This window comes from Galeopterus variegatus, unplaced genomic scaffold, assembly GCF_000696425.1.
Source record: "Galeopterus variegatus unplaced genomic scaffold, G_variegatus-3.0.2 Scaffold835, whole genome shotgun sequence".
NCBI classification, from domain to species: Eukaryota; Metazoa; Chordata; class Mammalia; order Dermoptera; family Cynocephalidae; genus Galeopterus; species Galeopterus variegatus.
In genome coordinates, this window is record NW_007726946.1 from 107841 (window position 1) to 132526 (window position 24686).

General features: G+C 44.5%; 2 protein-coding genes across 2 annotated transcripts in view; one reads left to right on the forward strand and one right to left on the reverse strand.

The window, feature by feature from the left end:
• The window catches only part of LOC103590527 (ATP-dependent RNA helicase DDX19B), a 65104-nt gene extending 58589 nt beyond the window's left edge, over positions 1-6515 (reverse strand). Inside the window, exon 1 of the mRNA XM_008572768.1 lies at positions 6403-6515. Within this exon, the coding sequence (XP_008570990.1) occupies positions 6403-6459 (57 nt within the window). The 5' untranslated portion in view covers positions 6460-6515. The remainder of the gene's footprint in view (positions 1-6402) is intronic.
• Positions 6516-9445: 2930 nt separating this feature from the next.
• The window catches only part of AARS (alanyl-tRNA synthetase), a 22511-nt gene continuing 7270 nt past the window's right edge, over positions 9446-24686 (forward strand). The window contains exons 1-12 of the mRNA XM_008572769.1: positions 9446-9515; positions 13853-14009; positions 15841-16029; positions 16384-16529; positions 18585-18776; positions 19443-19587; positions 19922-20067; positions 20710-20818; positions 20970-21120; positions 22066-22190; positions 22622-22766; positions 24123-24301. Coding sequence (XP_008570991.1) covers positions 13866-14009; positions 15841-16029; positions 16384-16529; positions 18585-18776; positions 19443-19587; positions 19922-20067; positions 20710-20818; positions 20970-21120; positions 22066-22190; positions 22622-22766; positions 24123-24301 — 1671 coding nt within the window. The 5' untranslated portion in view covers positions 9446-9515; positions 13853-13865. The remainder of the gene's footprint in view (positions 9516-13852; positions 14010-15840; positions 16030-16383; positions 16530-18584; positions 18777-19442; positions 19588-19921; positions 20068-20709; positions 20819-20969; positions 21121-22065; positions 22191-22621; positions 22767-24122; positions 24302-24686) is intronic.

Genomic DNA, 24686 nt, shown 5'->3' on the forward strand with positions numbered 1-24686 from the left:
GTGGCCTTGGTGTTATCAGCACCGCACTCTCCAGAGTGAGCCATGGGATGGGCCCTTCCATTCATCTTTTTAATGGCCTAAACTTTTCTTTTTGGCTGGTATAGCGATCCAACCCTGGACTTTTTTTTTTCTGAATATTTTTGATCTATGGTGGGAACCCATGGATACAGAGGGCTGTATCAGCACCACACTCTAACCACCCACTCATCTTTGTAGTCACCCACTCTTAAGTATGAGTAGACAATTACAGACCTCTGAGAAGTTTTCGTCACGAAAAAAATAGATACTGAAATAAATAGATGAAAGGCACTTCATAGGAAACAAAGACTGTGCAGAGAGAAGGAAAAAATTTATGAATATCCTCAAAATGATGGGAAGATATTACAGTCATGAAAGCAGCACAAGGCATTTTCTGTAAAAAAAAAAAAAAGAAAGAAAAAAGAAAGAAAAGAAAAGAAAAAAAAGGAACAGTAAGGGAAAAAGAAAAAAGTTAGCTCTTGAAATTAAAAACATGTTAGTAGAAATGAAATAGCCTAGACAGTAGTTGAGAAAATCTCCCAGGAAATAAAGCAAAATAATACAAAGATGCATACCAGCCAGCTGCCAAAAAAAGAGACAAAGATGGAAAAAGAAAAAACAAAAGGATTTTTCAACAATGGGTGCTGGAACAATTAGACAAAGATGAACCTCAATCCATACTTCCTACTACATAAAAAAAATTAACTCAAAATGGATCATGGACATAAATGTAAAATTTAAAACTACCAGATTTCCAGAAGAGAAGCTAGCTGATTAGCTCAGTTGGTTAGAGCACAGTGTTGATAACACTAAGGTCAAGAGTTTGGATCCTGTACCAGCCAGCTGTTGGGGGAAGAAAAAAAGACTTCCAGAAGAAGAAAACACAGGAGAAAATCTTTGTAATCTTGGATAAGGTATATTTCCTAGAACACCAAAAGAATTAATAATGTAAAAATTAATACACTGGGATTAATAAAAATTGGAAATGTCTACTTTTCTAAAACTGTTGAAAAAAAGACAAGCTGTAGTCTGGGAGAATACAGTACATGCTAAACACATATATAATAAAAGGCTTGTATCCAGAATATATAACGAACTCTTCCAGGGGCTGGCTGGTTAGCTCAGTTGGTTAGAGGGCAGTGTTGTAACACCAAAGTCAAGGGTTCAGATCCCTATACCTACCAGTTGTCACCTCCCAACCCCCTGTCGCCCCCCCAAAAAAGAAAAACTCTTCCAACTCAATAATAAGAAAACAATCTGATTTTTTTCCCCACAAAAGATGACCGGTAAGGGGATCTTAACCCTTGACTTGGTGTTGTCAGCACCACGCTCTCCCAAGTAAGCTAACCGGCCATCCTTATATAGGGATCTGAACCCGTGGCCTTGGTGTTGTCAGCACCACACTCTCCTGAGTGAGCCACGGATCAACCCTGAAAACAATCTGATTTTTAAAAGGGAATGATTTGAAAAGCCTCTTCAGTTGGTTAGAATACAGTGTTGTAACACCAAGGTCAAGGGTTCAAATACCTATACCAGCCAGCCACCAAAAGAAAAAAAAAAAGCCACCTTAAAGAACTTATATGGATGGCAAATAAGCACATGAAAAGATCCTCAAAAGCATTAGTCAGAGAAATATAAATTAAAACCACAATAAGATACCACTATACACCTATTAGAATGAAGGAAAGATGGACAATACTGTGCAAGTGAGGATGTGGAACAATTGGAGCTCTCAGATTGCTGGTGGGAATGCAAAATGGTACAGTCACTTGGAAAACAATTTGGCATATAACTTATAAAATTATATACACTTACCATATAACCCAGCAAATCCTCCTCTTAGATATTTACCCAAAAGAAACGCAAAATATGTCTATACAAAAATCTGTATGTACCCTAACATACGGAGTAGCTTTATTCATAATCATCCAAAACAGGAAAATGCCCAAATGTCCATCAACAGATAAAAAGGAATGAATTACTGATACATGCAACAGCATGGTTGAATCCCAAATGCATTATGCTAAGTGAAAGAAGCCAGATTTTTTAAAAGGTTACATATTATATGATTCCACTTTATGACATTTTGGAAAAGGCAAAACAATAGTGACAGAAAACATTTCAGCATTTCCCTGAGAAGGGTAGGGAGAAGGCAGTGACTACAAAGAAGTTCCAGGGAACTTTGTGGGAACAGTGGAGACGTTCTATATGCTGACTGTGGTAGTGGTTACAGAACTGTACGCCTTTGTTAAAATTCACAGAAGTTGAGTTCCGGTCAAGATGGCGGAAGAGACGGTCCCCAGCATCACTCTCTCCCATGAATCAACCAATTTACAACTATAAAAATGTAGCAACAGCCAAGCTGAGGCCACTGGAGCTCAGGGGAAAAAGAGGAGAAACCTATGGAGTTCATGAAGGGGGAGAAGCCACGATGAAAGAAAGAAAAAACTGCTTGGAGCATTTTGGGCCACAAACGCTTTAAGGCTAGAGCTGCTGAGGGTATGGAGCAGGAGCCAGCAGAAGCCACAGCTGTGCCCTTCAGATGGAGTTACTTGGAGGCAGCAGGGGAAAAGGGGGCCAGCCTTAGTGGCCCTCAGGACAGCAAGACCACTATTAGGGTTCTTGTGGACCCACGCAGGAGCGAGGAGCCAGAACAGCTGAAAAAGGGGAGCCATTCAGAAGCCATTCTCATCGTAAGGGAGGGGCACAGGGCCCATCCCATGGAAAGTGTTTGGAGCATGGGCAGTGGGAGAGACGGGCCCACCAGGGGAACTCGGGGACACAGCAAGGACAACTGATACGCCCCCCAATCAGCGCAGGACCACTCAGAGGAGACTGGTCAGGAATATAGAATTGCATGGGGTGCAGTTTGATGAAAAGACTCAGGCCCAAATCAGAGTTTCTACACAACCCAGGTGCACAAGGTCTCTGGAGAGCTGGAAGTACCTACAAGGTCAACCATTAAACCCTGAGCTGCACAAAAAGTCTTCCCTAGAGAACAGCAGCAAAGCAGCAATTTAGCTTAACAACACAGCTCAAGTACTTGTTCCCACAGGAAATTCCCCATTTTAGAAATAAGCAAAGGACAAGAAATTAGTTCCGGCCCAGGCATACCACCAGCGTCTTCGGGCCACCAGCAGACCTGAGGTATGGAGCCAGGGATTGGACCCTAATCCCACATCCAGGTAAACTGCCAGCATCTTTGGACCCATCCAGGGGCCCAGGGCTTGGAGCCAGGGACCACACCCCCCGCCCACAACCAGGCACACTGCCAGTGCCAAGGAGCATGCCCAAAACATCACCTCCATGTGGGTGGCCCACCACAGTAACCTCAGCTGCTGCGAAAGTGGCTAGATGTCACAACCACCATGCGGATGGTCCACCAGCCACTGGAGTGCATTGACACAAGAATCACCAGCAGAGACCAAAGAAAAGAATAGGATATCTCTCTCCATAAAGCCCATGCCAGAGTGACAGAAGAAGCATCTGCTCTATGATAATATTGGGGGACCAGAACAAACCTTTCAGCATTGGACAGGTCATCTAGGCAACAAATCAACAGAGTAACCATTACTCTTTCAGAGGGAGAGAAGAAATCTTGGTTATCAGTGGTGGGAGGGTGGAGGGAGAGGGGGATAGGGAGAGATTGGACAAGGGGCATAAAGAACAAGTACAATTTGTAACAATATGCATACTAGTAATAGTTAACATATGTTAACATTGAATCCCAAAATTACGTATAATCAATTATGATTAAATAAATAAATAAATAAAATAAAATTCACAGAACTTTACCACTAACAAAGGTTAATTTTACTATATGTAAATTATGCCTCTATAACCTGACTTTTAAAAAAGTTAAAAGGCCAGTCCAAGAAATCCAACATTCAACTAATAGGAGTTCTGGAAAAGAGGAAATGAAGAAAAAACAAAGGGGAAGAAATCAATAATGAAATTACTCAAGAAAATTTCCCAAAACTGAAGGACAAGTTTTTTAGATTGAAAGGACCTACCCAGTGCCCACTAATAATGGATAACAGACCTATACCAAGATATATCATCATGAATTTCTTAATACTGCAGATAAACAGAAGATTCTCCACCCTTAGAAAGGGAAAAACAAGGAATCAGAATGGTCTCAAACATCAACAACAAATACAGAAATGTAGAAGGCAATGGAACAATGCCTTTAAAATTTGGCAGAAAAATTATTTCCAACCTACAGTTCTATACCCAGCCAAACTATTATCCAAATGATAGGTCAAAATAAGGAATAAATCAAGAAAGATGAGAGGGGATACAGAGAAGAGAGGATCTAATAAAAGAGAAAGGAGGAAGGAATCCCCAGAATGAGGCTGGAGGCAGACCTATCTTGTTCCCCCTCAATCCCCCAAAATAAATTCTGCTCTAAACACAGAGGCAACTAATCCCATTTGAAGCAGACTAAAAGGCCTGAGAGAGAGAATTGATAGAATACTTGATGTGTCTGAACAACATGAGATAAACTTAGACGACTGGCAGAAAGTTTAGGGTTGAATTGGTAAAAAACACACAAAAAATGAAGCAAACACAAGGCAATTAAAAATTCCGAGGGGGCCGGCCTGTGGCTCACTCGGGAGAGTGTGGTGCTGATAACACCAAGGCCATGGGTTCGGATCCCATATAGGGATGGCCGGTTAGCTCACTGGGTGAGCGTGGTGCTGACAACACCAAGTCAAGGGTTGAGATCCCCTTACCAGTCATCTTTAAAAAAAAAAAAAATTCCAACGAGGGCCGCCCCGTGGTGCACTCGGGAGAGTGCGGCGCTGGGAGCGCAGTGACGCTCCCGCTGCGGGTTCAGATCCTATATAGGACTGGCCAGTGCGCTCACTGGCTGAGCGCAGTGCGGGCGACACCAAGCCAAGGGTTATGATCCCCTTACCGGTCACGGAAAAAAAAAAAAAAATCCAACGAAAATAAGTTTTTTAGGAAAGTAAAAGTATTAATGAGTTAACATAAACATGGAATACTAATCTAACTAAAATTACAAAGTTACAACGAAAAGATGTGGTATGTGTGCATATGTGGTGGGGGAAGTAAGATGGGGGAACTATTTGACTCTTTAAACTATGTGCATATATAACTTATTTTTTATCAACTATAAAAAATAAGACAAGGGGCTGACCTGTTAGCTCAGCTGGCTAGCTGATAACACCAAGGTCCAGGGTTTGATTCTTGTACCAGCCAGCTGCTCCCCCCCCCCCCCGCAAAAAAAAAGTTCAAAAAATAAGACAAGATTCTTGTTCTCAAGATATTCACGAAATAAGTACTAACAGAAGTAGGTTCAAAGCCCTGCAAGAACTTAGAGTGCTTAGGTGGGAGAAATTAACTCTACATAATATTTAACACACATAAATGGTCCCTACGTTCCGATGGCTTGATTCACAACTTTTCATTTTTTGATGGTGTGAAAGTGATACACATTATCACAGTAGAAAGTGTGCTTCGAGTACCTGTACAACCATTCTGTTTTTCAGTAAAGTATTGAATAAATTACATGAGATGTTCAACACTTTATTATAAAATAGGCTTCGTATTATTTGACTTTGTCCAACTGTAGTCTAATGTAAGTGCTCTGAACACGTTTAAGGTAACCTAGGCTAAGCTATGATGTTCAATAAGTTAGGTGTATTAAACACAGTTTCCTTTTTTAAAAAATTTATTTATTTATTTATTTTTTAAAAAGATGACCGGTAAGGGGATCTCAACCCTTGGCTTGGTGGTGTCAACACCACGCTCAGCCAGTGAGTGAACCGGCCATCCCTATATGGGATCCGAACCCGTGGCCTTGGTGTTATCAGCACCGCACTCTCCCGAGTGAGCCACCGGCTGGCCCCTAAAGACAGTTTCGACTTAGCTATATTTTTAACTTAGGAGGTTTGCCGGGACTCAACCCCATCATAAGTCGAGCAGCATCTGCATCTTGGCCCAGAAAAGAGAACAAAGTTAAGCGGCCCCAGGTCTATGAGTCAATCACTCATCACTGAGCAAGCTGAAGCACACAGATGTGAGTAAGATATGGTCCCGGAGCCCAAGAAGCTCAGAATCTGGAGGTGGAGAATGACACCTGAAAAGGTGACTACAGTGCAGGGTGGTGAATGCAATCTACGATTAATCCTGATGCCAGGAAGACAGGCAGGGGGCGGGCGCCCGTGCAGAGAGCAGCACTCACCTGGCTTACGTAATGCGGAAGGGTAAACAACGCCAGCTCGGGGTCCAGGCTCCGTCCCTCCCCTAACCCTACCCCAACCCGGCCCCGACCGACCTAGGGAGTATCCTTTCTCGGGGATCGAGTCCCCAGCCAGAAGTGGTCCCCCGACCCTTTTAAGGCTGAAGCCAACTCACTGACTCGGCCGCCGCTTCCTGCTCGTCCACTGCCAGGGCCCACGAGTCGGTGGCCATGGTCCCGGGCGCGGGTGGGACGCTCGCGCTGGCGGCCTCGGCGGATGGCGCGGCGCGACCGTGGGATCTGGGGGGGTCGCGGGGAGCACGGCTCCGACCCCACCGAGGGGGAAGTCATTCGCTACAGCGCTGGGGACCGGAAGCGGCGCGCCGCAGTGACGTCGCAGTCCGTGCCCGCCCGGCCGCCCCTCGCCCCCTTCGGTCTGTCGCTTCCTTCGCCTTCAGAGCCCCCAGCCTCCCCCCTGGGGAGCGCACGCTTTCTCACTAAGCTGAAGTAGTCGTTTTAAAAATGCCTAAACTCCGGTCAACCAAAGAGCAAAACCACATTCCCGCCAGCAGAGAGGCAGAGAAGATGCTCACAAAGATTGAATGTATCAAAACCGAAAACCATTACACAAAGTCACCAAAATACATAAACCAGCAGACAATTGTTTCAGGTTGGTCACTTAAAATGTCCAGGCGTTGTCAGACCTGTCAAACAACCCCATTTAGTTAAAATTTTGTTCCAATGGGGCAACACCACTCCTAGGAATTTAGCTTTGACAATACTAAAGGAAGGTGCAGGGAAGAGTCCCAGGTACAGCATCAGCGACAAGAACGATTGAGCGGGTTTGTGCAACCGAACAGATACGTCCCTGCGGGAATTGACAGGAGCCAGGAACGCAGAGGTCGGTAGCAGGTAGATGACAAGGGCCAAGTAGAGCAGCTGGATGAACAAGTGCATGATCAGCCTCCTACATTTACTCCCATGTGACCTCAGGTAGCCTCACTTTCCTCTAAAATCATAGAACCCACCTCATGGGTGGAGGATTCTATGAGATCACAAGGCTAGGCCTTGGGCCCAGTGCCTAGCCTGAGGCGAAGGTCCATAAATACTAGCTGTTATTATTATTCCTCTCCTTCTGCCCAGGGGTCGGGGTTTCTGCCCTCACAGATACTCACATCGCCCCAGGCAGGATGAGCGGAAACCGCCCCAGGGCTCCGCCTGGCATGTGGCCCGCAGCCCAGGCCATCGCAGCTCAGCATGGCGGTTATTCTCCTGCAACCGCCGCTCACCGCGCTGGACAAGCCCGAACCTCACGGGCTGAGGGCGGGAAGCCAGTCCCGCCAGCCAATCAGCTAAGTCTGTAATTTTTTCATTAGTGAAGGTGCTATCTCAATAGCAATAACTCTGGCAGCAGAACAAAGTTATTGATACTATTACAACCGATACTGTTTTATGATGAAAGTAGAATTTGTACATGCCTTTCGACTTTCCATTTTAATTGTGGTAGCACAGAAGTCTAACTCATTTCTCAGATTATTTAAGCTAAATATATGCTACTTGGGGCATATATTTATGTGAATCAGAACAAACACTTGTCTCTTCTGGGTTTTGAAAGAAAGTGAGCCGAGACACTGGGTACCGTTCAAGCTTTATTAAAGGAAAAGAATCTGCCAGGCTGTGCCCAAAGTGGGGGGCAGCCCAGGGCTGCCCTCAAAACGGGGGACTGCCCCAGGTGTGGGGGTGGTAGAGCTTATACAGGATGCCAAGGGCTGGCTGATATAATCAAGGAGGGGTATTATGCTAATGTGGGTCTGGGTGGAGAACTGTGCTCTTGCAGAAGCAAAAGGGGTTTCTGTTTAAGTCATGAGGCTTCTCGTAAAGGGTAGGGGAGGGGGTTTGGTGCTGGAGTAGAAGACAAGGCTGGCGGCTATTCTGTGCTTACTGTGTGCACAATGGTGCCGGTCACGTCCAAAATCCCTCAGTTTTGTCCTTAACTGTGTTGTTTAACCTCTTCCTGCCTCATTTTCCTCTGTTAAAATCAGATAATAAAAGTAACTCATGGACTGGCTCATGAGCTCAATTGGTTAGAGGTGGTGCTGATAACGTCAAGGTCAAGGGATCCCCATCCTCCACTGGCCAGCCGCCAAAAAAAAAAAAAAAAAAAAATAGTAATAATAGGGTTGTTGTGAGGATCAAAAGCTTAGATGATCAGTGCCTGCATCCTAAGTGCTCAACAAATGTTAGATATGGTTATTATTAGCGAGTTGCCATGAACTGGGAAATTAAATCAAGTGGTTTAATTTTTACTGGCTTTTGAGCTTGACTTTCTATTTGTATCACATGCTCTTTTACATAATAGTACTATGATATTTTTCCAAGTTATGATCAGCAGTACACAACACCTGTGTATTTGGGTATATCAAATGATGTAGGTAATAATGCAGTGATTAAGAGCATGGGCTTTGGGCTTAAATAGACACAGGTTTAGATCCTGACGCTGCAACTTACTATTCAGCAAGAACTAAGGCAAGGCAGTTTCCTCATCTGTAAAAAAGGGGGTGCCGGCTGACTTAACACGCAGTTTAAAATTTAAATGAAATGATCTACGTACAGGTTTAGATCCTGACGCTGCAACTTACTATTCAGCAAGAACTAAGGCAAGGCAGTTTCCTCATCTGTAAAAAAAGGGGGTGCCGGCTGACTTAACACGCAGTTTAAAATTTAAATGAAATGATCTACGTAAAATGTCTAACACAATGCCTTTAACGCCAACGCAAATAGAGGACCAGATGCCAATCCAATTGTCCCTCAACTATTGTCATTTTTACCACACCAAATTTAAGATCTGACACGGACAAGTGTATCCATCGGCACAACAAGAATCCTTGAGGTCTGCAATATCATTTTGCAACTAAAACGAACAGAGCTATACCAAGACCTGTGACCTCTACCAAACACGTTACCGTCTCCCCTTATTAATTACGTCAACTGTTAGGACTCTGCATATGGAAACGAAAATGTCCGTCTCCAAGAGATTTAACCCTATCACGTGATGCACCTATCCCGTCTTTCCCGGCCATTGCATCAGCCGATTTAGAGCCGCCTCCTCAGAAACCGACTGATAAGCTGATTCGTTCTCAGAGTGATAGGCATATTTATTAACCAATAACACCTCTTGGCGTAAGGCAAGGCGGGCACTTTCCATCGGCACGCTCTGATTGGACGGGGCGGTGCGGGTTGTGGCTGGTGGTGGCCGGAGTCTGGTACTGCTACGCCTCTGCGGGAGCAGGTAACAGGGGGCACCTGGCGGTGGGATCTGACGGAGGAGTTAGGGACGGAGATCCTGGAGAGGAGCAGGCTGGCCTCGGAGAGTTCTGCGGCGTTGTGGGTGCGGCTGAGCCCGGTGCCCTGGAAAAGCGTGGTGACCGCAGCGGGACCCTGGGCCAGGCCCCGCGTGGCCTCGGGAACCTCGGGCTGGGCTGGAGTGGGAGTCCGACAGTGGCATTTTGTCAGTCCGCTGGAGTGCTGGCGGTGGGGCTGGCTCAGGTGGCCTTTCTGAGGACCGAGACCGTGAGAGGATCACGGTTGCCATCGAGTAGCCCCCCAAAGCAGAGGTTTTATCTCCCCTGGTTTTAATCCCCTAGGAACCGGTGGGGCGGGAGGAGCGGTTAGGACAGAAGGGTGGTCAGTATGGGCGGAGTCCCTCCTGTGAACTGTTCCCTACGTTCTTAACTGAGTATGTGATACCGGCCTAGGCCCACCGGGACCATCACGTTCAGCTATGACTTTTTCAGACGGTCCGCATTTCCCGCTGTGCTCTGAAGTATGAGAGTTAATTCAGAGCTTGCTAGTCGAGGATTAGTATACCTAATCATGAAATATGTATTTAGCAGCCAGTATACTAGATGCTAAGTACGGTAATGGCGAGCAAAAGCGGTCATGATTCCCACCGAGGTGGAACCTACAGCCTGAAGGGGAGATGGGCATTCAACAAGCCATCAAATATGTGTGGAGATTATGAAGGGAGACGCTTGGGCCTGTGAGACAGTAAAAGGGGAACCTGATCCAGAAGGGGAAGTCTTCCGTAAATGAGTTTCTTTGGAATGGAGATACCAAAAATGAAAAATTACTTAGGAAAAGGGAAAAGAGTGGGGTGGGGCTGACGGTTTACCTGGCACATGAAGAGCATGTTAAAAGGGCTGGAGCAGGGCCGGCCGGTGGCTCACTTGGGAGAGTGTGGTGCTGACAACACCAAGTCAGGGGTTAAGATCCCCTTCCCAGTCATCTTTAAAAAAAAAGGGGGGGGGGGCCTGGAGCCACGGTGTGATTTAAGCCAAGCCGTTTACAGTTCCTGCTGGGAAGTGGAATCTGAGGTCCCACTTTTGTGCTACCGCTGTATCGCATGCAGCCTTCCTCTATTTATAGTGAATAAATGAATAAGTGGTGGTGGTAGGGACACAGCTTTTAATAGTCCCAACCTCTACAGGGCTATAGTCAGTATATTAGATCCTTCTACACAATATTGTAGTTAATTCTGTATATGGTGGTCTCTTAGTGAAGGGCAAAGACTCATTCAACTTTGTTCCTAGCACATAGTTTGCATTCATTATGTTGAATGAATAAGCAAAAATGGGAAATTCATGTGTCTTTTGGAATTTAACTGCTTATTTACCTCAGGTAGCTCATTTAGAGGAGGAACAATGAACTTTCTGAAATAGCTGCGTGTTGCTGGGAAGTCAGAATTATTGCCGTAAATTCGTTATTGCCATGTTTTTGTTTTTGTTTTTCCTTTTTTTTTTTTTTTGGTGACTGGCCAGTACAGGGATCGAACCCTGGATCTTGGTGTTAACAGCTAACCGGCTGTTTTTGCCACTGTTATTAAGATTCACTGAGAGCCATGAGGAGGAGGGATGAGGAAGAATGTGGTGTGACAAAGTTTCTAAAAACCTTTTCTTGATTCCTTAGCAGGGACAGCAAGTCCCCACCTGTGGGAATTTTAGTCAGCTCTTTGGCTCTCTCAGCCAATGTTTTACCATCTTTTTACCCAAAGCATTTTTGTTTGAGTAGTGCATTGATTGAGTTGTGAATAAATCAACTGAATTTGTGGTTAAACATAAATCTGAGAGTAAGGGTCTCATTGTTCACTGTGTACATCTTTTATTGTATCTTTCTCATATGAAGAAAACTTTAACCTGAGTAACTTAAGGTAATATCAATTACGTTCCTTTTCATTTTGCAAATTGCTTCCAAATACAGGATGGCTTTTTTTTTTTTTCCTTTTTGTCTTTTTTCGTGACCGGCAACGGATCGCAACCCTCAGTGTCGCACCCGTACCGGACCGGGACCGGCAACGGGATCGCAACCCTCCGTGTTGCAGCCGCACTTTGCTCAGCCAGTGAGTGGCCGGTCTGTATGTGGGATCCGAACCCTCAGCGGGAGCGCCACCGCACTCCCAAGCGGTGCACTGTAGCAGTGCGCCACCGGGCCGGCCCCCAGGATGGCTTTTGATCCTCGTGACACCCTGGTTTACTAGGCAGGGTAGATATTTTTTTTTTTTACATAAAGGGAACCAAATTCAGTCCAAAATGACTTATTAAAAGTTAGAGTTGGGTCTAGGATTCTAAAGACTTTTAGGTAATGTTGTGAATGAGATGGTTCCCATTTTTTTAGACCCCTAGTTCTGCATGGGGCATCGCAGCACCAATACCCTCACCAAAGCCTGTCACTTCTCCCAACCTGCTTCTAAGGGAAATTGTAATATATGTGAAAGAGCTTTGAAACTGTAAAATTGTTTTATTTCCCAGTTTCCTTTTCCTGATTCCCTTGCTCTTTCATGCTCAGTGAGCTCTACCTCATCAGTGGGACTACAGCATCCTCAGTCCCTAATAATCTAATGGCTGGGAAGGCAGCAGTTTACCAGTTTTGCTTCTGGGGACATTTAGGCTACATAAAGGTAAATATATTCCTGCTACTTGCAGGCACTCCCTCGTGCAGATAGGCCATCCCCAGGTTCACTGTGGCTGACAGCAACATGTTGCTCACCAGCATGTCAGGCCAAACCTAGAGACCCTGGCTTTGGGGATAATGGAACTTTGCACAGTCCTAGGCATTTTTTCTTTTTTCTTTTTTTTTTTAAAAAGATGACCGGTAAGGGGATCTTAACCCTTGACTTGGTGTTGTCAGCACCGCGCTCAGACAGGGAGCGAACCGGCCATCCCTATATGGGATCCGAACCCATGGCCTTGGTGTTATCAGCACCACACTCTCCCGAGTGAGCCACAGGTCGGCCCTCTTTTTTCTTTTTTTTTAAGATGACTGGTAAGGCGATCTTAACCCTTGACTTGGTGTTGTCAGCACCGCGCTCAGACAGGGAGCGAACCGGCCATCCCTATATGGGATCCGAACCCATGGCCTTGGTGTTATCAGCACCACACTCTCCCGAGTGAGCCACAGGTCGGCCCTCTTTTTTCTTTTTTTTTAAGATGACTGGTAAGGCGATCTTAACCCTTGACTTGGTGTTGTCAGCACCGCGCTCAGACAGGGAGCGAACCGGCCATCCCTATATGGGATCCGAACCCATGGCCTTGGTGTTATCAGCACCACACTCTCCCGAGTGAGCCACAGGTCGGCCCTCTTTTTTCTTTTTTTTTAAGATGACTGGTAAGGCGATCTTAACCCTTGACTTGGTGTTGTCAGCACCGCGCTCAGACAGGGAGCGAACCGGCCATCCCTATATGGGATCCGAACCCATGGCCTTGGTGTTATCAGCACCACACTCTCCCGAGTGAGCCACAGGTCGGCCCTCTTTTTTCTTTTTTTTTAAGATGACTGGTAAGGCGATCTTAACCCTTGACTTGGTGTTGTCAGCACCGCGCTCAGACAGGGAGCGAACCGGCCATCCCTATATGGGATCCGAACCCATGGCCTTGGTGTTATCAGCACCACACTCTCCCGAGTGAGCCACAGGTCGGCCCTCTTTTTTCTTTTTTTTTAAGATGACTGGTAAGGCGATCTTAACCCTTGACTTGGTGTTGTCAGCACCACACTCTCCCGAGTGAGCCACAGGCTGGCCCCAGTCCTAGGCATTTAGATTAACAGACCTGGAAGGATTTTTAGAGATTATATAGTGTAGGTCCCTCCTTTTGTTGGTGAAGTGAAGTGACTCCCTCAAGGACTTGGAGCTAGGACTGGAACCCAGGTCTCCTGAGCCTCTCCTTCTCCAGTTAGTTTCCTTGTTGGACTGTAAAGACTGTGGGGACCTTTATTCCCCTTTTCTAATTCCTGGCCTAGGGCCTGGCACAGAGTGAATGCTCCATACATATTTGTTGAGTGAATGAATACATGAATGACCACCTCTTGCTCTACTTGGTGTGTTGGTGTACTGAACCTCTTGAAGGTGGCATGGGAAGGAAGAATGGATGGGGCTGCTGTCTGCTCCTGCAGCAAATTTTGCTTTGGTGATGATTTCAGCCTTGGACATTACAACGTAGAGGTTTTAGGAACAAACAGCTTTCCTGTGTCTTGCTTTGATTGGGCTTGAGAAGCTGGGAGTCTTGTATAATGCCTACTTGTCTTTTAGTTTCAAGTCCCCTCGTTTTTCATTTCTTTCTTTGGTTAATTCTTTAGGGTGACTTTCAAGATGGACCCAACCCTAACAGCAAGTGAAATCCGACAGCGATTTATAGATTTCTTCAAGAGAAATGAGCACACCTATGTTCACTCATCTGCCACCATTCCGTTGGATGATCCCACTTTGCTCTTTGCCAATGCGGGCATGAACCAGGTAGGGGTTTTTTCCTTTCCTCTTGGCTGTTTGTCCACATAGGCAGCAGAGCCGTGATAAAAGCATAGCCCCTGAAGTCAGACAGAATCCTGGTTCTGTCACTTGCATAACTTTGTTTATATTGTGAACCTCAGTTCATGAAATGAGGAGTAATAGTAGTGTCTGTTTGTAGATTGCAGTGAGGGGTGAATAAGGTGATGAATAGTATTTGGCACATTAGCTATTATTATTTTTAATTATTAGGATGAGAGACCCCAGTACCCATGGAGGAGACTTGTATGCTTTTCAAGAAAAATATAGCCTACATTCTAGTCTATAAAGTTTTGCCTTTTTTTCCTCCCAGCAAAAAAAGCTGTTTTATTAGAATCAGAAGCTGGATTCATCTTGCTGAGCCCTGAAAAGACTTGTTAATTTGGTGATCATGACTCTCTTTTGTTGTCCTTATTTTTTTCTTTATAAAATAAGTAGGTTCTTCAGGATTCTTTCAGAGCTTTGCTTTCATTCCCATTCTAGGCTGTGTACAGTTTTGATTTTTTTTTTTTAAACCCCTTTCTTTTCTTTTTTTTTCTTTTTAAAGATGACCAGTAAGGGGATCTTAACCCTTGACTTGGTGGTGTCAGCACCGCGCTCAGCCAGCGAGTGAACCGGCCATCCCTATGTGGGATCCGAACCCGTGGCCTTGGTGTTATCAGCACCGCACTCTCCCGAGTGAGCCACGGGCCGGCCCTTAAACCCCTTTCTTGAAGCTGTTGCCACTACTGCCAATCTAGATCAATTGCTGAAGAAACTTTATTAGTTAATAAGTTTTGTGTTTGGGGCAGTTGAACTATAAAAGATATTTGAAAGTTTTATTGTTAGAGAAAGGGGTTAGGTACTATGCTAGGTGCTGGACATACAGAGTTAAATGAGATAGTTTTTGTTTTTTCAGGAATTCATGATCTAGTGCTAATTCAGGTCCAATAAAACTTTTTACAATGATGGAAATGTTCTATAAGTTTGCCACTCATTATAGTAGCCACCAGCCATGTGTGATTATTGAGCCAGTGTGACCAAGGAACAGAATTTTTAATTTTAAAATGTTAACTACTGGTTATTAATTTTAAATAATTTAATTTTACGTAGTCACAAGTATCTAGTGGTTACCAAATTGGACAGTGCTGAACTGGACAGGTCTAGTGGGAAAAATAAGACAAAGTTACACGAATAAAATGTATCAAAGTATGACTTGATAAATCTTCTGGGCTAGGTCATATTATCTCTCTACACATCCAATCATTCATCAAGTTGTGCTGATTCTACTCCCTTAATAGGTCTTAAATTTTTTTCTTCCATATCACCTTTACTGCCAAGTGAGCATACCAATTTTTAGAATAAGTTCTTCCAGAAAGATGATGTACCTCAAGCCTTGAACGTTGGAGACTTGTGAAGAAGCACAGATTTCACGGCATCAAGCTTTGGCCCTTATCTGGCAGGCCTTTCCCCTGTGCAGGTGATGTCAGTGGCAGTGGTGGGGACTGTTAAGGAGCTAGGTCCAGGGAGGAGCTCGGCATCAAGCTTTGGCCCTTATCTGGCAGGCCTTTCCCCATGTGCAGGTGATGTCAGTGGCAGTGGTGGGGACTGTTAAGGAGCTAGGTCCAGGGAGGAGCTGCTCCAAGACAGGTTACCTTTGCTTCAGTTCCATCAGGCTGCCTGCTTCTGACAAGTGACTGTATTCTAGGCTCATTAAATCATGAACTGCACACTTTGTGCAGGGTCTCTTCCTGCCAGCATGTAGGCACCTGACTTAACCTACAACTCTTTAAAAGTTGAACTCTTCCCGTTCTTTCTGTAGTTCAAACCCATCTTCCTGAACACAATTGACCCATCTCACCCTTTGGCCAAGCTGAGCCGAGCTGCCAATACCCAGAAATGCATCCGGGCTGGGGGCAAACACAATGACCTGGATGACGTGGGCAAGGATGTCTATCATCACACTTTCTTTGAAATGTTGGGTTCTTGGTCTTTTGGAGATTACTTCAAGGTAAGCTCAGGGTGGAAGAACTGTTGGGGTTTTGAGTAAAGTGGTCATTCGTTTCCATCAAGGGAACTGGGTTCTAATTTTGCTTGTTATAAAATATGAAATATAATCATGAAGGAGATTCAGGATTGAAGGGAATTTATTAATTCTAAGACTTCCTAGAAGTAGTACCTGTAATTTGATGGTTTCAGTTTACATTTGGATTTCTTACATAAGTTGATCTGGAATTTGGTTGAGTTTATAGTGAAAATATTGTAGTTTTGTATCTGTGTTCCCAGGATCTGGTCTTTTTCTACTCTTACTAAGTAGATTTTGGTTTGGCCACGTTCCATATCTTTCTTTTTGTTCTCTCTGTAGGAACTGGCATGTAAAATGGCTCTAGAACTTCTCACTCAAGAGTTTGGCATTCCAGTTGAAAGACTTTACGTTACTTACTTTGGTGGGGATGAAGCAGCTGGCTTAGAACCAGATCTGGAGTGCAGACAGATCTGGCAAAATTTGGGGTAAGAATGCAACTCACTTGTTGAGAGTATATGGAGGAATAAAGTGATTCCTAAATTCAGTGCCAGAGTGGGGTCTTATGAACATTGCCATTTCCTATTTTGGGGTGTGCATTTTGAGATGCAGATAGGGGTGACTGGGAATAATTGTCTCTAGATGCATTCATTGCTTCTTAGGATGTTTGATCATTCTGTTGAAAGCCGACACAAGAGTTTATCAGTTTTTTTGCTTTTTATGTATTTTTAAAAATTGTGCATGTAATGCATATTTCGTAAAAATTGAAACTATAGAAATGTGGAAAATAAGACATGAAAGGTCCCTAGGATTAATCATTGTTAATAATTTGATACCTCATATATAGTGTTCCAGGCCTTTTTCATATCTCTGTAGCCCTATGTGTGTGTCTTTTTCAACAGAGTGGCATTCTTCTGTGAAAGTTTCTTTCTTTCTTTCTTTCTTTTTTTTCCTATATAAAGATGACTGGTAAGGGGATCTCAACCCTTGGCTTGGTGTTGTCAGCACCATGCTCAGCCAGTGAGCCCACCAGCCATCCCTATATAGGATCCAAACCCGTGGCCTTGGTGTTATCAGCACCGCACTCTCCCAAGTGAGCCACGGGCCGGCCCGTGAAAGTTTCTTTCTTAGGGAAATGTAATGGCATCAAACAGGACTAGGAAAAAGAAAAAAAAATTTTTTTTTAATTTTTATTTATTTACTTTTTCCCTATATAAAGATGACCGGTAAAGGGATCTTAACCCTTGACTTGGTGTTGTCAGCACCACGCTCTCCCGAGTGAGCCAACCAGCCATCCCTATATAGGGATCTGAACCTGTGGCCTTGGTGAGCCATGGGCCAGCCCTGAAACTATTTTTTAAAACATAAAGTGTGATCACGTAGTATAAAAGATAAGCTATCTAATGGATGAGCTATCTATGTTTTGTGCCTTAAACTGAACAGAATTCATGAAGTACTATGTCAAAGGGAATTGGAATGCAGTGTGGTGTACCCCCATAGATAGTTGGCCTCCTGTACTGTATTCATCTCATTTTTCTTGTTCTTATCAACACCCTTGTCCTTTAGTGCATATATTATATATATATATATATATATATATATATGCACACATATATATGTGTATATTCTCACTATACTTGGAAACAGTGCTGCTTCTTTTTTTTGTTGTTGTAATTACTTTTATGCTAGGTATATTATTTCAATTCAGTATCCCCTTTTACTTGGTCTGAAACCCCTACTTGGTTAGACCCTCTAGTCTAAATGTACTTGGACATTTTGGGTAGTAACACATGTGAAAGTTAAATACTAATCTTGACCCTTGCTTATTAAATCCTGTTTTACTTGGCTTCATGTATATCTGCGTGGTCTTTATCAAGCAAGCACAATTTTTTTGAGTGCTCTTTTAGCAACTTTCAACAAAACCAATACTTTGGAAACATTTTTTTTTTTTTTTTTTTAAAGGGGATCTTAACCCTTGACTTGGTGTTGTCAGCACCACGCTCACCCAGTGAGCCAACCGGCCATCCCTATATGGGATCTGAACCCGTGGCTTTGGTGTTATCAGCACCGTACTCTCCCGAGTGAGCCACGGGCCGGCCCCCTTTGGAAACATTTTAATCTTATTAAATTCCTTTTGGTATCATTTTAAGATGAGAGATGACTAAATAGGGATATAGAGAGGTAACTTTAAATAATCAGCTTTTTAACACTTATATTGTCATACAATATAGTCATTTTGAAAAATGAAGGAATATTTGCAAAGAAAATATGTGTTCCTTTCTAGGCTTTTTATCCATATCTTTGTGTATTTTTACTGAGTTATGATATAGCACATGTATATTTTGTGTTCCACTGTAGTCACTCTCAAGAAGAATCATGTTCTGCTTCTTAAGCAGGATCTGTATGCAAGCTTAACATTAGTAATTGCCAAAGAATGGGACTTCTATATGGAAAATCATAAGGATCTCTTTTGTGTAGATGCAAGTCTAGGCAGAATCCTTGTCAGTGGCTGTAACTGGACTTATCTTCCCTGCTCTATGCAGGCTGGATGACAACAAAATCCTTCCCGGCAACATGAAGGATAATTTTTGGGAGATGGGTGACACAGGCCCATGTGGTCCCTGCAGCGAGATCCACTATGACCGGATTGGTGGTCGGGACGCCGCACACCTCGTCAACCAGGATGACCCCAATGTGCTGGAGATCTGGAACCTTGTGTTCATCCAGTATAACAGGTGGCCTTGGGGTCCTGCTCTCTTCCTGCTAAGAGCAGTACATTTCTTTGAGCTGAACAGAGAAAGAGGAACTCAGAGCTGCATGGCTGTCTTCTCAGTTGGAGGCTCTTTTCTTATCCTTGTCTTTGGGGACAGTGGAGCAGTGCTGAAGCAGGTTCTAGAGGCATCAGGGAGGCTTGCGGCACATTCTTTAAATTTTATTTCTCAGGTTTCCCCTTTGATCTCTGGGGCAGGGCTAGGCCTATTCTATTATAAACTTCCCTTATCTCACATAATAATACCTTCTTGAGGGCTACTCCAGTGATGACATTCTTACTGTAATGGGGCTGCTGTTTTAAAGCTCATTTTCTGAAGCTTGCTTTACTCTTTTTTGGGGGAGGTGGGGCTGGCTGGTACGGGAATCCATACCCTTGATCTTGGTGTTACAAGGCTGTGCTCTAACCAACTGAGCTAACCAGCCAGTCCTTGCTTCACTCTTAAATGAACCCCAAAGTACTTCTCCTTCCTTTCTCCCTCTACTCCCCTCTTCCCACCAGACCAGACAGAGGCAATGGCAAATAGTCACAGCCTGCAAAGTGTGCTATGCAAATGAGTTTTAACCAGCAGGGACTGGAGAGGTAGCAACCTGAGTCCTGCTTCAACTTCTTCTTCCTCTGGATACGACAGGGAGATGGATGGCATTCTGAAACCTCTTCCCAAGAAAAGCATTGACACAGGGATGGGCCTGGAGCGATTGGTGTCTGTGCTGCAGAATAAGATGTCCAACTATGATACTGATCTTTTTGTCCCTTACTTTGAAGCCATTCAGAAGGTAATGGTCCTACTGCAGCCACTGTAAACTTCTGGGGAGGTTTCCAGGTTGGACTCTTAGTAGTGTTGTGGAAGATAAAATGACCATATGCTTTGCCAGCTAAGGGTAGGTATCCATAACCATCTAGGCATGAGGCAGTGTGATTTGTTGAGTGGGGGCGGGGGGGCTGGCAGAGGCTCTTTACTCCCCCTACTGTCACTGTTCTTGGGGTTATAGGATCTGGTAAGATGTCCTCCTTTCTCCTAACGCTCAATCCTCTAAGAATCTCCTTGTTAGGAAGGCAGTGCCAGATGGGCTGCTTCCTAAAGGGCTGCCTCCTGGTTTTCATCTGTAGGGCACAGGTGCCCGGCCATACACTGGGAGAGTTGGTGCTGATGATGCTGATGGGATTGACATGGCCTACCGGGTCCTGGCTGACCATGCTCGGACCATCACGGTGGCACTGGCCGATGGTGGCCGGCCTGACAACACAGGGCGGGGGTGAGTACATTACACACTGGGCAGTAATAGGACTGACACAATGAGTTTTATAACTCTTTATGGAACTTAAAGATATACTTTATTATTATCATTTCCTTTGTCTTCTGGGTAGTTGTAGAGATCCTCACCCCCCCCCCCCTTTTAAGGGATGACAGGAGTTTTAGCTTATGTTAAATAGTTGCCACTATATTAAATTTTTGCTGCTAAGTCCAATATGATAGGATGTATTTAAGGTTGTCTGATGGGATGTTAGCAGGGTTGGGGTAATGGATAAGTATTGACTAGCACCATGAAACTCCATCAGTGACAGACAGGGCCTGGGATCATGGGTATCAAGTACACATCTGGTCTGTACTTCTTGCCTCCCTCTCTGGATAGCCGAACATGGAAGGAAAACAAACCAGGGTTTGTCCAAGGTCATCCTTGATGTCATTTTTGGGTATATGACTAAATTTTATGCTGGAATTAATCTTAATGACCTTGGGGAATGCAAAAAGAAGCAGGCTTAGGATAAAAGAAAGTCTCTGAAAGAGGGAGACAAAAAGTTGGCCATGATGCTTCGGGAAGAATTCCAAAGGGCCCACTACCAAACCCTGAGCCAGGAATGTAGTCTAGCAGCGGACTAGGTTCTGCCTCTTACAGGTATGTGTTGAGACGGATTCTCCGCCGGGCTGTTCGATACTCCCATGAGAAACTCAATGCCAGCAGGGGTTTCTTTGCTACATTAGTAGATGTTGTCGTCCAGTCCCTGGTAGGTGTATTTCCCTCCTTCCCTCTTATGTGCTAATACTTTAAGAGGGGTAGGGTGGGAGACAGCATATTGTTAATGGGCATTTGTAAGAGGGGTCATGGAATAGTCTCTGGCTTCACTGAGCCCCTTACCTCTGTTTACTCTTTGTCAGGGAGATGCATTTCCTGAGCTAAAGAAGGACCCAGACATGGTGAAGGACATCATTAATGAAGAAGAAGTGCAGTTTCTCAAGACTCTCAGCAGAGGGCGTCGCATCCTGGACAGGAAAATTCAGAGCCTGGGAGATAGCAAAACTATTCCTGGTAAGGACCAGCTTGTGCCTTTCTCCATCCAGCTGTCTCATCTTTCTGGGAAAGGCAAGCCCTTTTCCACAAATTCACCATGCGCTCCCATTCCTCCCAAGGCTGAGCATAGCTTGATTAAATTGCTTTTGGTGTAAAATGAGATTTAATAATACAGTTATAAAAGTAATAGATTATCCTGGTAAAGTGTTCAAATAATACACTAAAAAGTAAAAAGTGAGAAATCCTCTTTCCCAAACTTATTTCTCAGGGTAACGTCTCTTAAGAGTTTGGTGTGGGGCCGGCCTGGTGGCGCACTGCTACAGTGCGCCGCTTGAGAGCGTGACGGCGCTCCCGCCGAGGGTTAGGATCCCACATACAGACCGGTTCCCGCTCACTGGCTGAGTGAGGGGCGGACGCAGCACCGAGGGTTGCGATCCCGTTGCCGGTCCCGGTCCGGTACGGGCGCGACACTGAGGGTTGCGGTCCGTTGCCGGACACGAAAAAAGACAAAAAGGAAAAAAAAAAAAAGAGTTTGGTGTATAACTATTCAAGATTTTTCTCTACATGCATTTGTGTGTGTGTATTTTTCAAGAAAAAATTGGAACATTTAGTATATACTGGTTTTTTTTGTAACTTGCTTTATTTTTCACCAGATAGGAAAATTAATTCCAAAGATTTTTTTTTCATTTTATTGAAGAATAATGCACAGAGGGAAAGTGTGATGAATTTTCACAAACTGAACCACTTTGTTCAAATCAAGAAACAGAACTTTACGATGAGACCCTTTATGCTTCCTCCAGGTCAATTTGAAAAGATTTGATGGATATTCTCGTAGGTGCATAGGACTAGTAGTGACTTGTTTCTTTAATCCCTTCTGTCACTCCCAGCATCCTCCTGGGAGAGCTTGGCATGGAAAAGGCAGATGTCCCTGTTATTTTGACACAACTCCTTTGTGCTATGTAGGAGACACTGCTTGGCTCCTCTATGACACTTATGGGTTTCCAGTGGATCTCACTGGACTGATTGCTGAAGAGAAGGGCCTGGTGGTAGATATGGATGGCTTTGAAGAGGAGAGAAAACTGGCCCAGGTAAAGAATTGGGAGAGTGAACAGGAAACCCAACCCCTGCCAAGGCAGAACTTGGCTGTAAAGCAAGCATGAGTTTCCTTCCATTAAAGTCTCTGAAATTCTTTGTTCCCTAGACTAGTGGTTCTCAACTGGCAGCCAGTATGCCCCCCAGGGGGCATTCGGCAATAATGTGTGAAGACATTTTTGGTTCTCACAACTGGGGGTGGGATGCTACTGTCATCTAGTTGGTAGAAGCCAGGGATGCTGCTCAGCATCTCACAATGCAAGAGGGCAGCCCCCACAGCAAAGAATTATCTATCCCAAAATGTCAACAGTGCCAAGATTGAAAAACCCTGTTCCAGAGCTTTATGCTGAGCATAGTTTAGCAGATTCCGTCAGTGTTCTTTTTCTCCTGCTTTAGTGTAACTTATACTTGTTTCTCTTACTGGCAGCTGAAATCACAGGGCAAGGGAGCTGGTGGGGAGGACCTCATTATGCTGGACATTTATGCTATCGAAGAGCTCCGGGCAAAGGGACTGCAGGCCACAGATGATTCCCCGAAGTATAATTACCGTTCAGACTCCAGTGGTAACTACGGTATGTTGCTTGGCTCCTTCTGCCTTCTGAGCTTTCTGCCCCTTATCTGGGGGGTTTTGAGAGACAAGTTTCTTTTCTTTTCTTTTCTTTTTTTAAAAGATGACCAGTAAGGGGATCTTAACCCTTGACTTGGTGTTGTCAGCACCACGCTCTCCAATGTAAGCGAACCAGCCATCCCTATATGGGATCCGAACCTGTGGCCTTGGTGTTATCAGCACCACACTCTCCCAAGTGAGCCACGGGCTGGCCCGAGAGACAAGTTTCAAGATTAGGTACCCAGAGGATCTCTGACAGCCTCTCCTGTAGTGCTATACAGTCATGCTGTCCACTTTTATACTTACAGACACCCTTGACTGGTGATTTTTCTTAACTCTTTATTTTGAAATAATTATAGTCACAAGAAGTTGTGGGAAAAAATTTGTAAGGAGGTTCCGTGTACCCTTTATCTAGTTTTCCCTAATTGTAGTATCTTGCAGGAAACCAGGAAATTGACATTGATACAATCCACAGTGGCTATTGAATTTTTACATCAGGATAGTGGCATTCTAAAGTTTAGAAACAAAAGAAATGAACAGGCAATACAAGCCGTTTGCTTTTTTGTCTTGGCAGAGAGCATTTTATACCTAAATCCATATAAATAAGCCCATAAAATGAATAAATTCTTTGTGAGTTGACCTGGACTAGGGAATTTATTACTATTAAAGATCTAATCAGATTCATCAAGTTTCTACTCAGTAGCTCAGAGTTAGGGTGACCAACTATCCCAGTATGCCCAGGACTACTATTTTAGTTTTAGTTTTATTATTATTATTATTATTTTTTTTTTTAAGATGACCGGTAAGGGGATCTTAACCCTTGACTTGGTGTTGTCAGCACCACACTCAGCCAGTGAGCGAACCGGCCATCCCTATATGGGATCTGAACCCGGGGCCTTGGTGTCATCAGCACCGCACTTTCCCGAGTGAGCCACGGGCCAGCCCTAGTTTTATTATTAAAAAAACTTTTTTGACAGCTGGCTGGTATGGGAATCTAATCCCTTGACCTTGTTGTTATCAACACCATGTTCTAACCAACTAAGCTAATCAGCCAGCCCATCCCAGTTTTAACACTGAAAGCCTATATCCCAGAGAACTCCTCAGTCTTAGAAACTGGGACAATTGGTCACCCTACTAAGTGTTGCATTCTCTGGTGGAAAACCAGTGTGCTAAGGCCTTTTATGGAGTCTAAAGGGCTTGCTTCCAAAATAAGATTAGCTAATTAGGACCTAAGAAGAGTTTAAGAAATAGAATCTGGCAAAAGCCAGCAAAGAACATGTGAATGAAGGCATTGACTCTTCTCTGCGTTTCCACTGAGCAGAGTTTGAGAGTGCGGTGGCTACAGTGCTGGCTCTGCGCAGGGAGAGGATGTTCGTGGAAGAGGTGTCCACCGGCCAGGAGTGTGGGGTGGTGCTGGACAAGACCTGTTTCTATGCCGAGCAAGGAGGGCAGATCTACGACGAAGGCTACCTGGTGAAGGTTGATGACAGCAGTGAAGACGTGAGCCCACAGTCCTTCCTTGGTAGCCAGGGAGGGCCAGGTGTGGAGCTGGGGAGCTTCTCCTGCTCCTCAGCACTCTGGCCTTGGGAAGCAGACCTGATAGAACTTTGGATTGGGTCCCATTGTCAGTGTTTCTGAAGCCAAGGGAGCTGTTTCTTGTACCTGTTGCTTTCCTGGCCATTAGGTACCTGTGTAGGAGGAAGATCCTTGCAGCCAGCGTGCAAAGGTTGATCCTCGGCTGCTGTTTGCTTTTTACATCCGGCAGAAAACTCAGTCTCTAGCTCTGCCACTGCTGAATTTGGTCTTGGATGAGTTACCTTTGCTCCCTAGGCTTTAGGTTCCTTACCATGGCTTTTTTTTTTTTTTTTTTTTTTTTTTTTTAAAA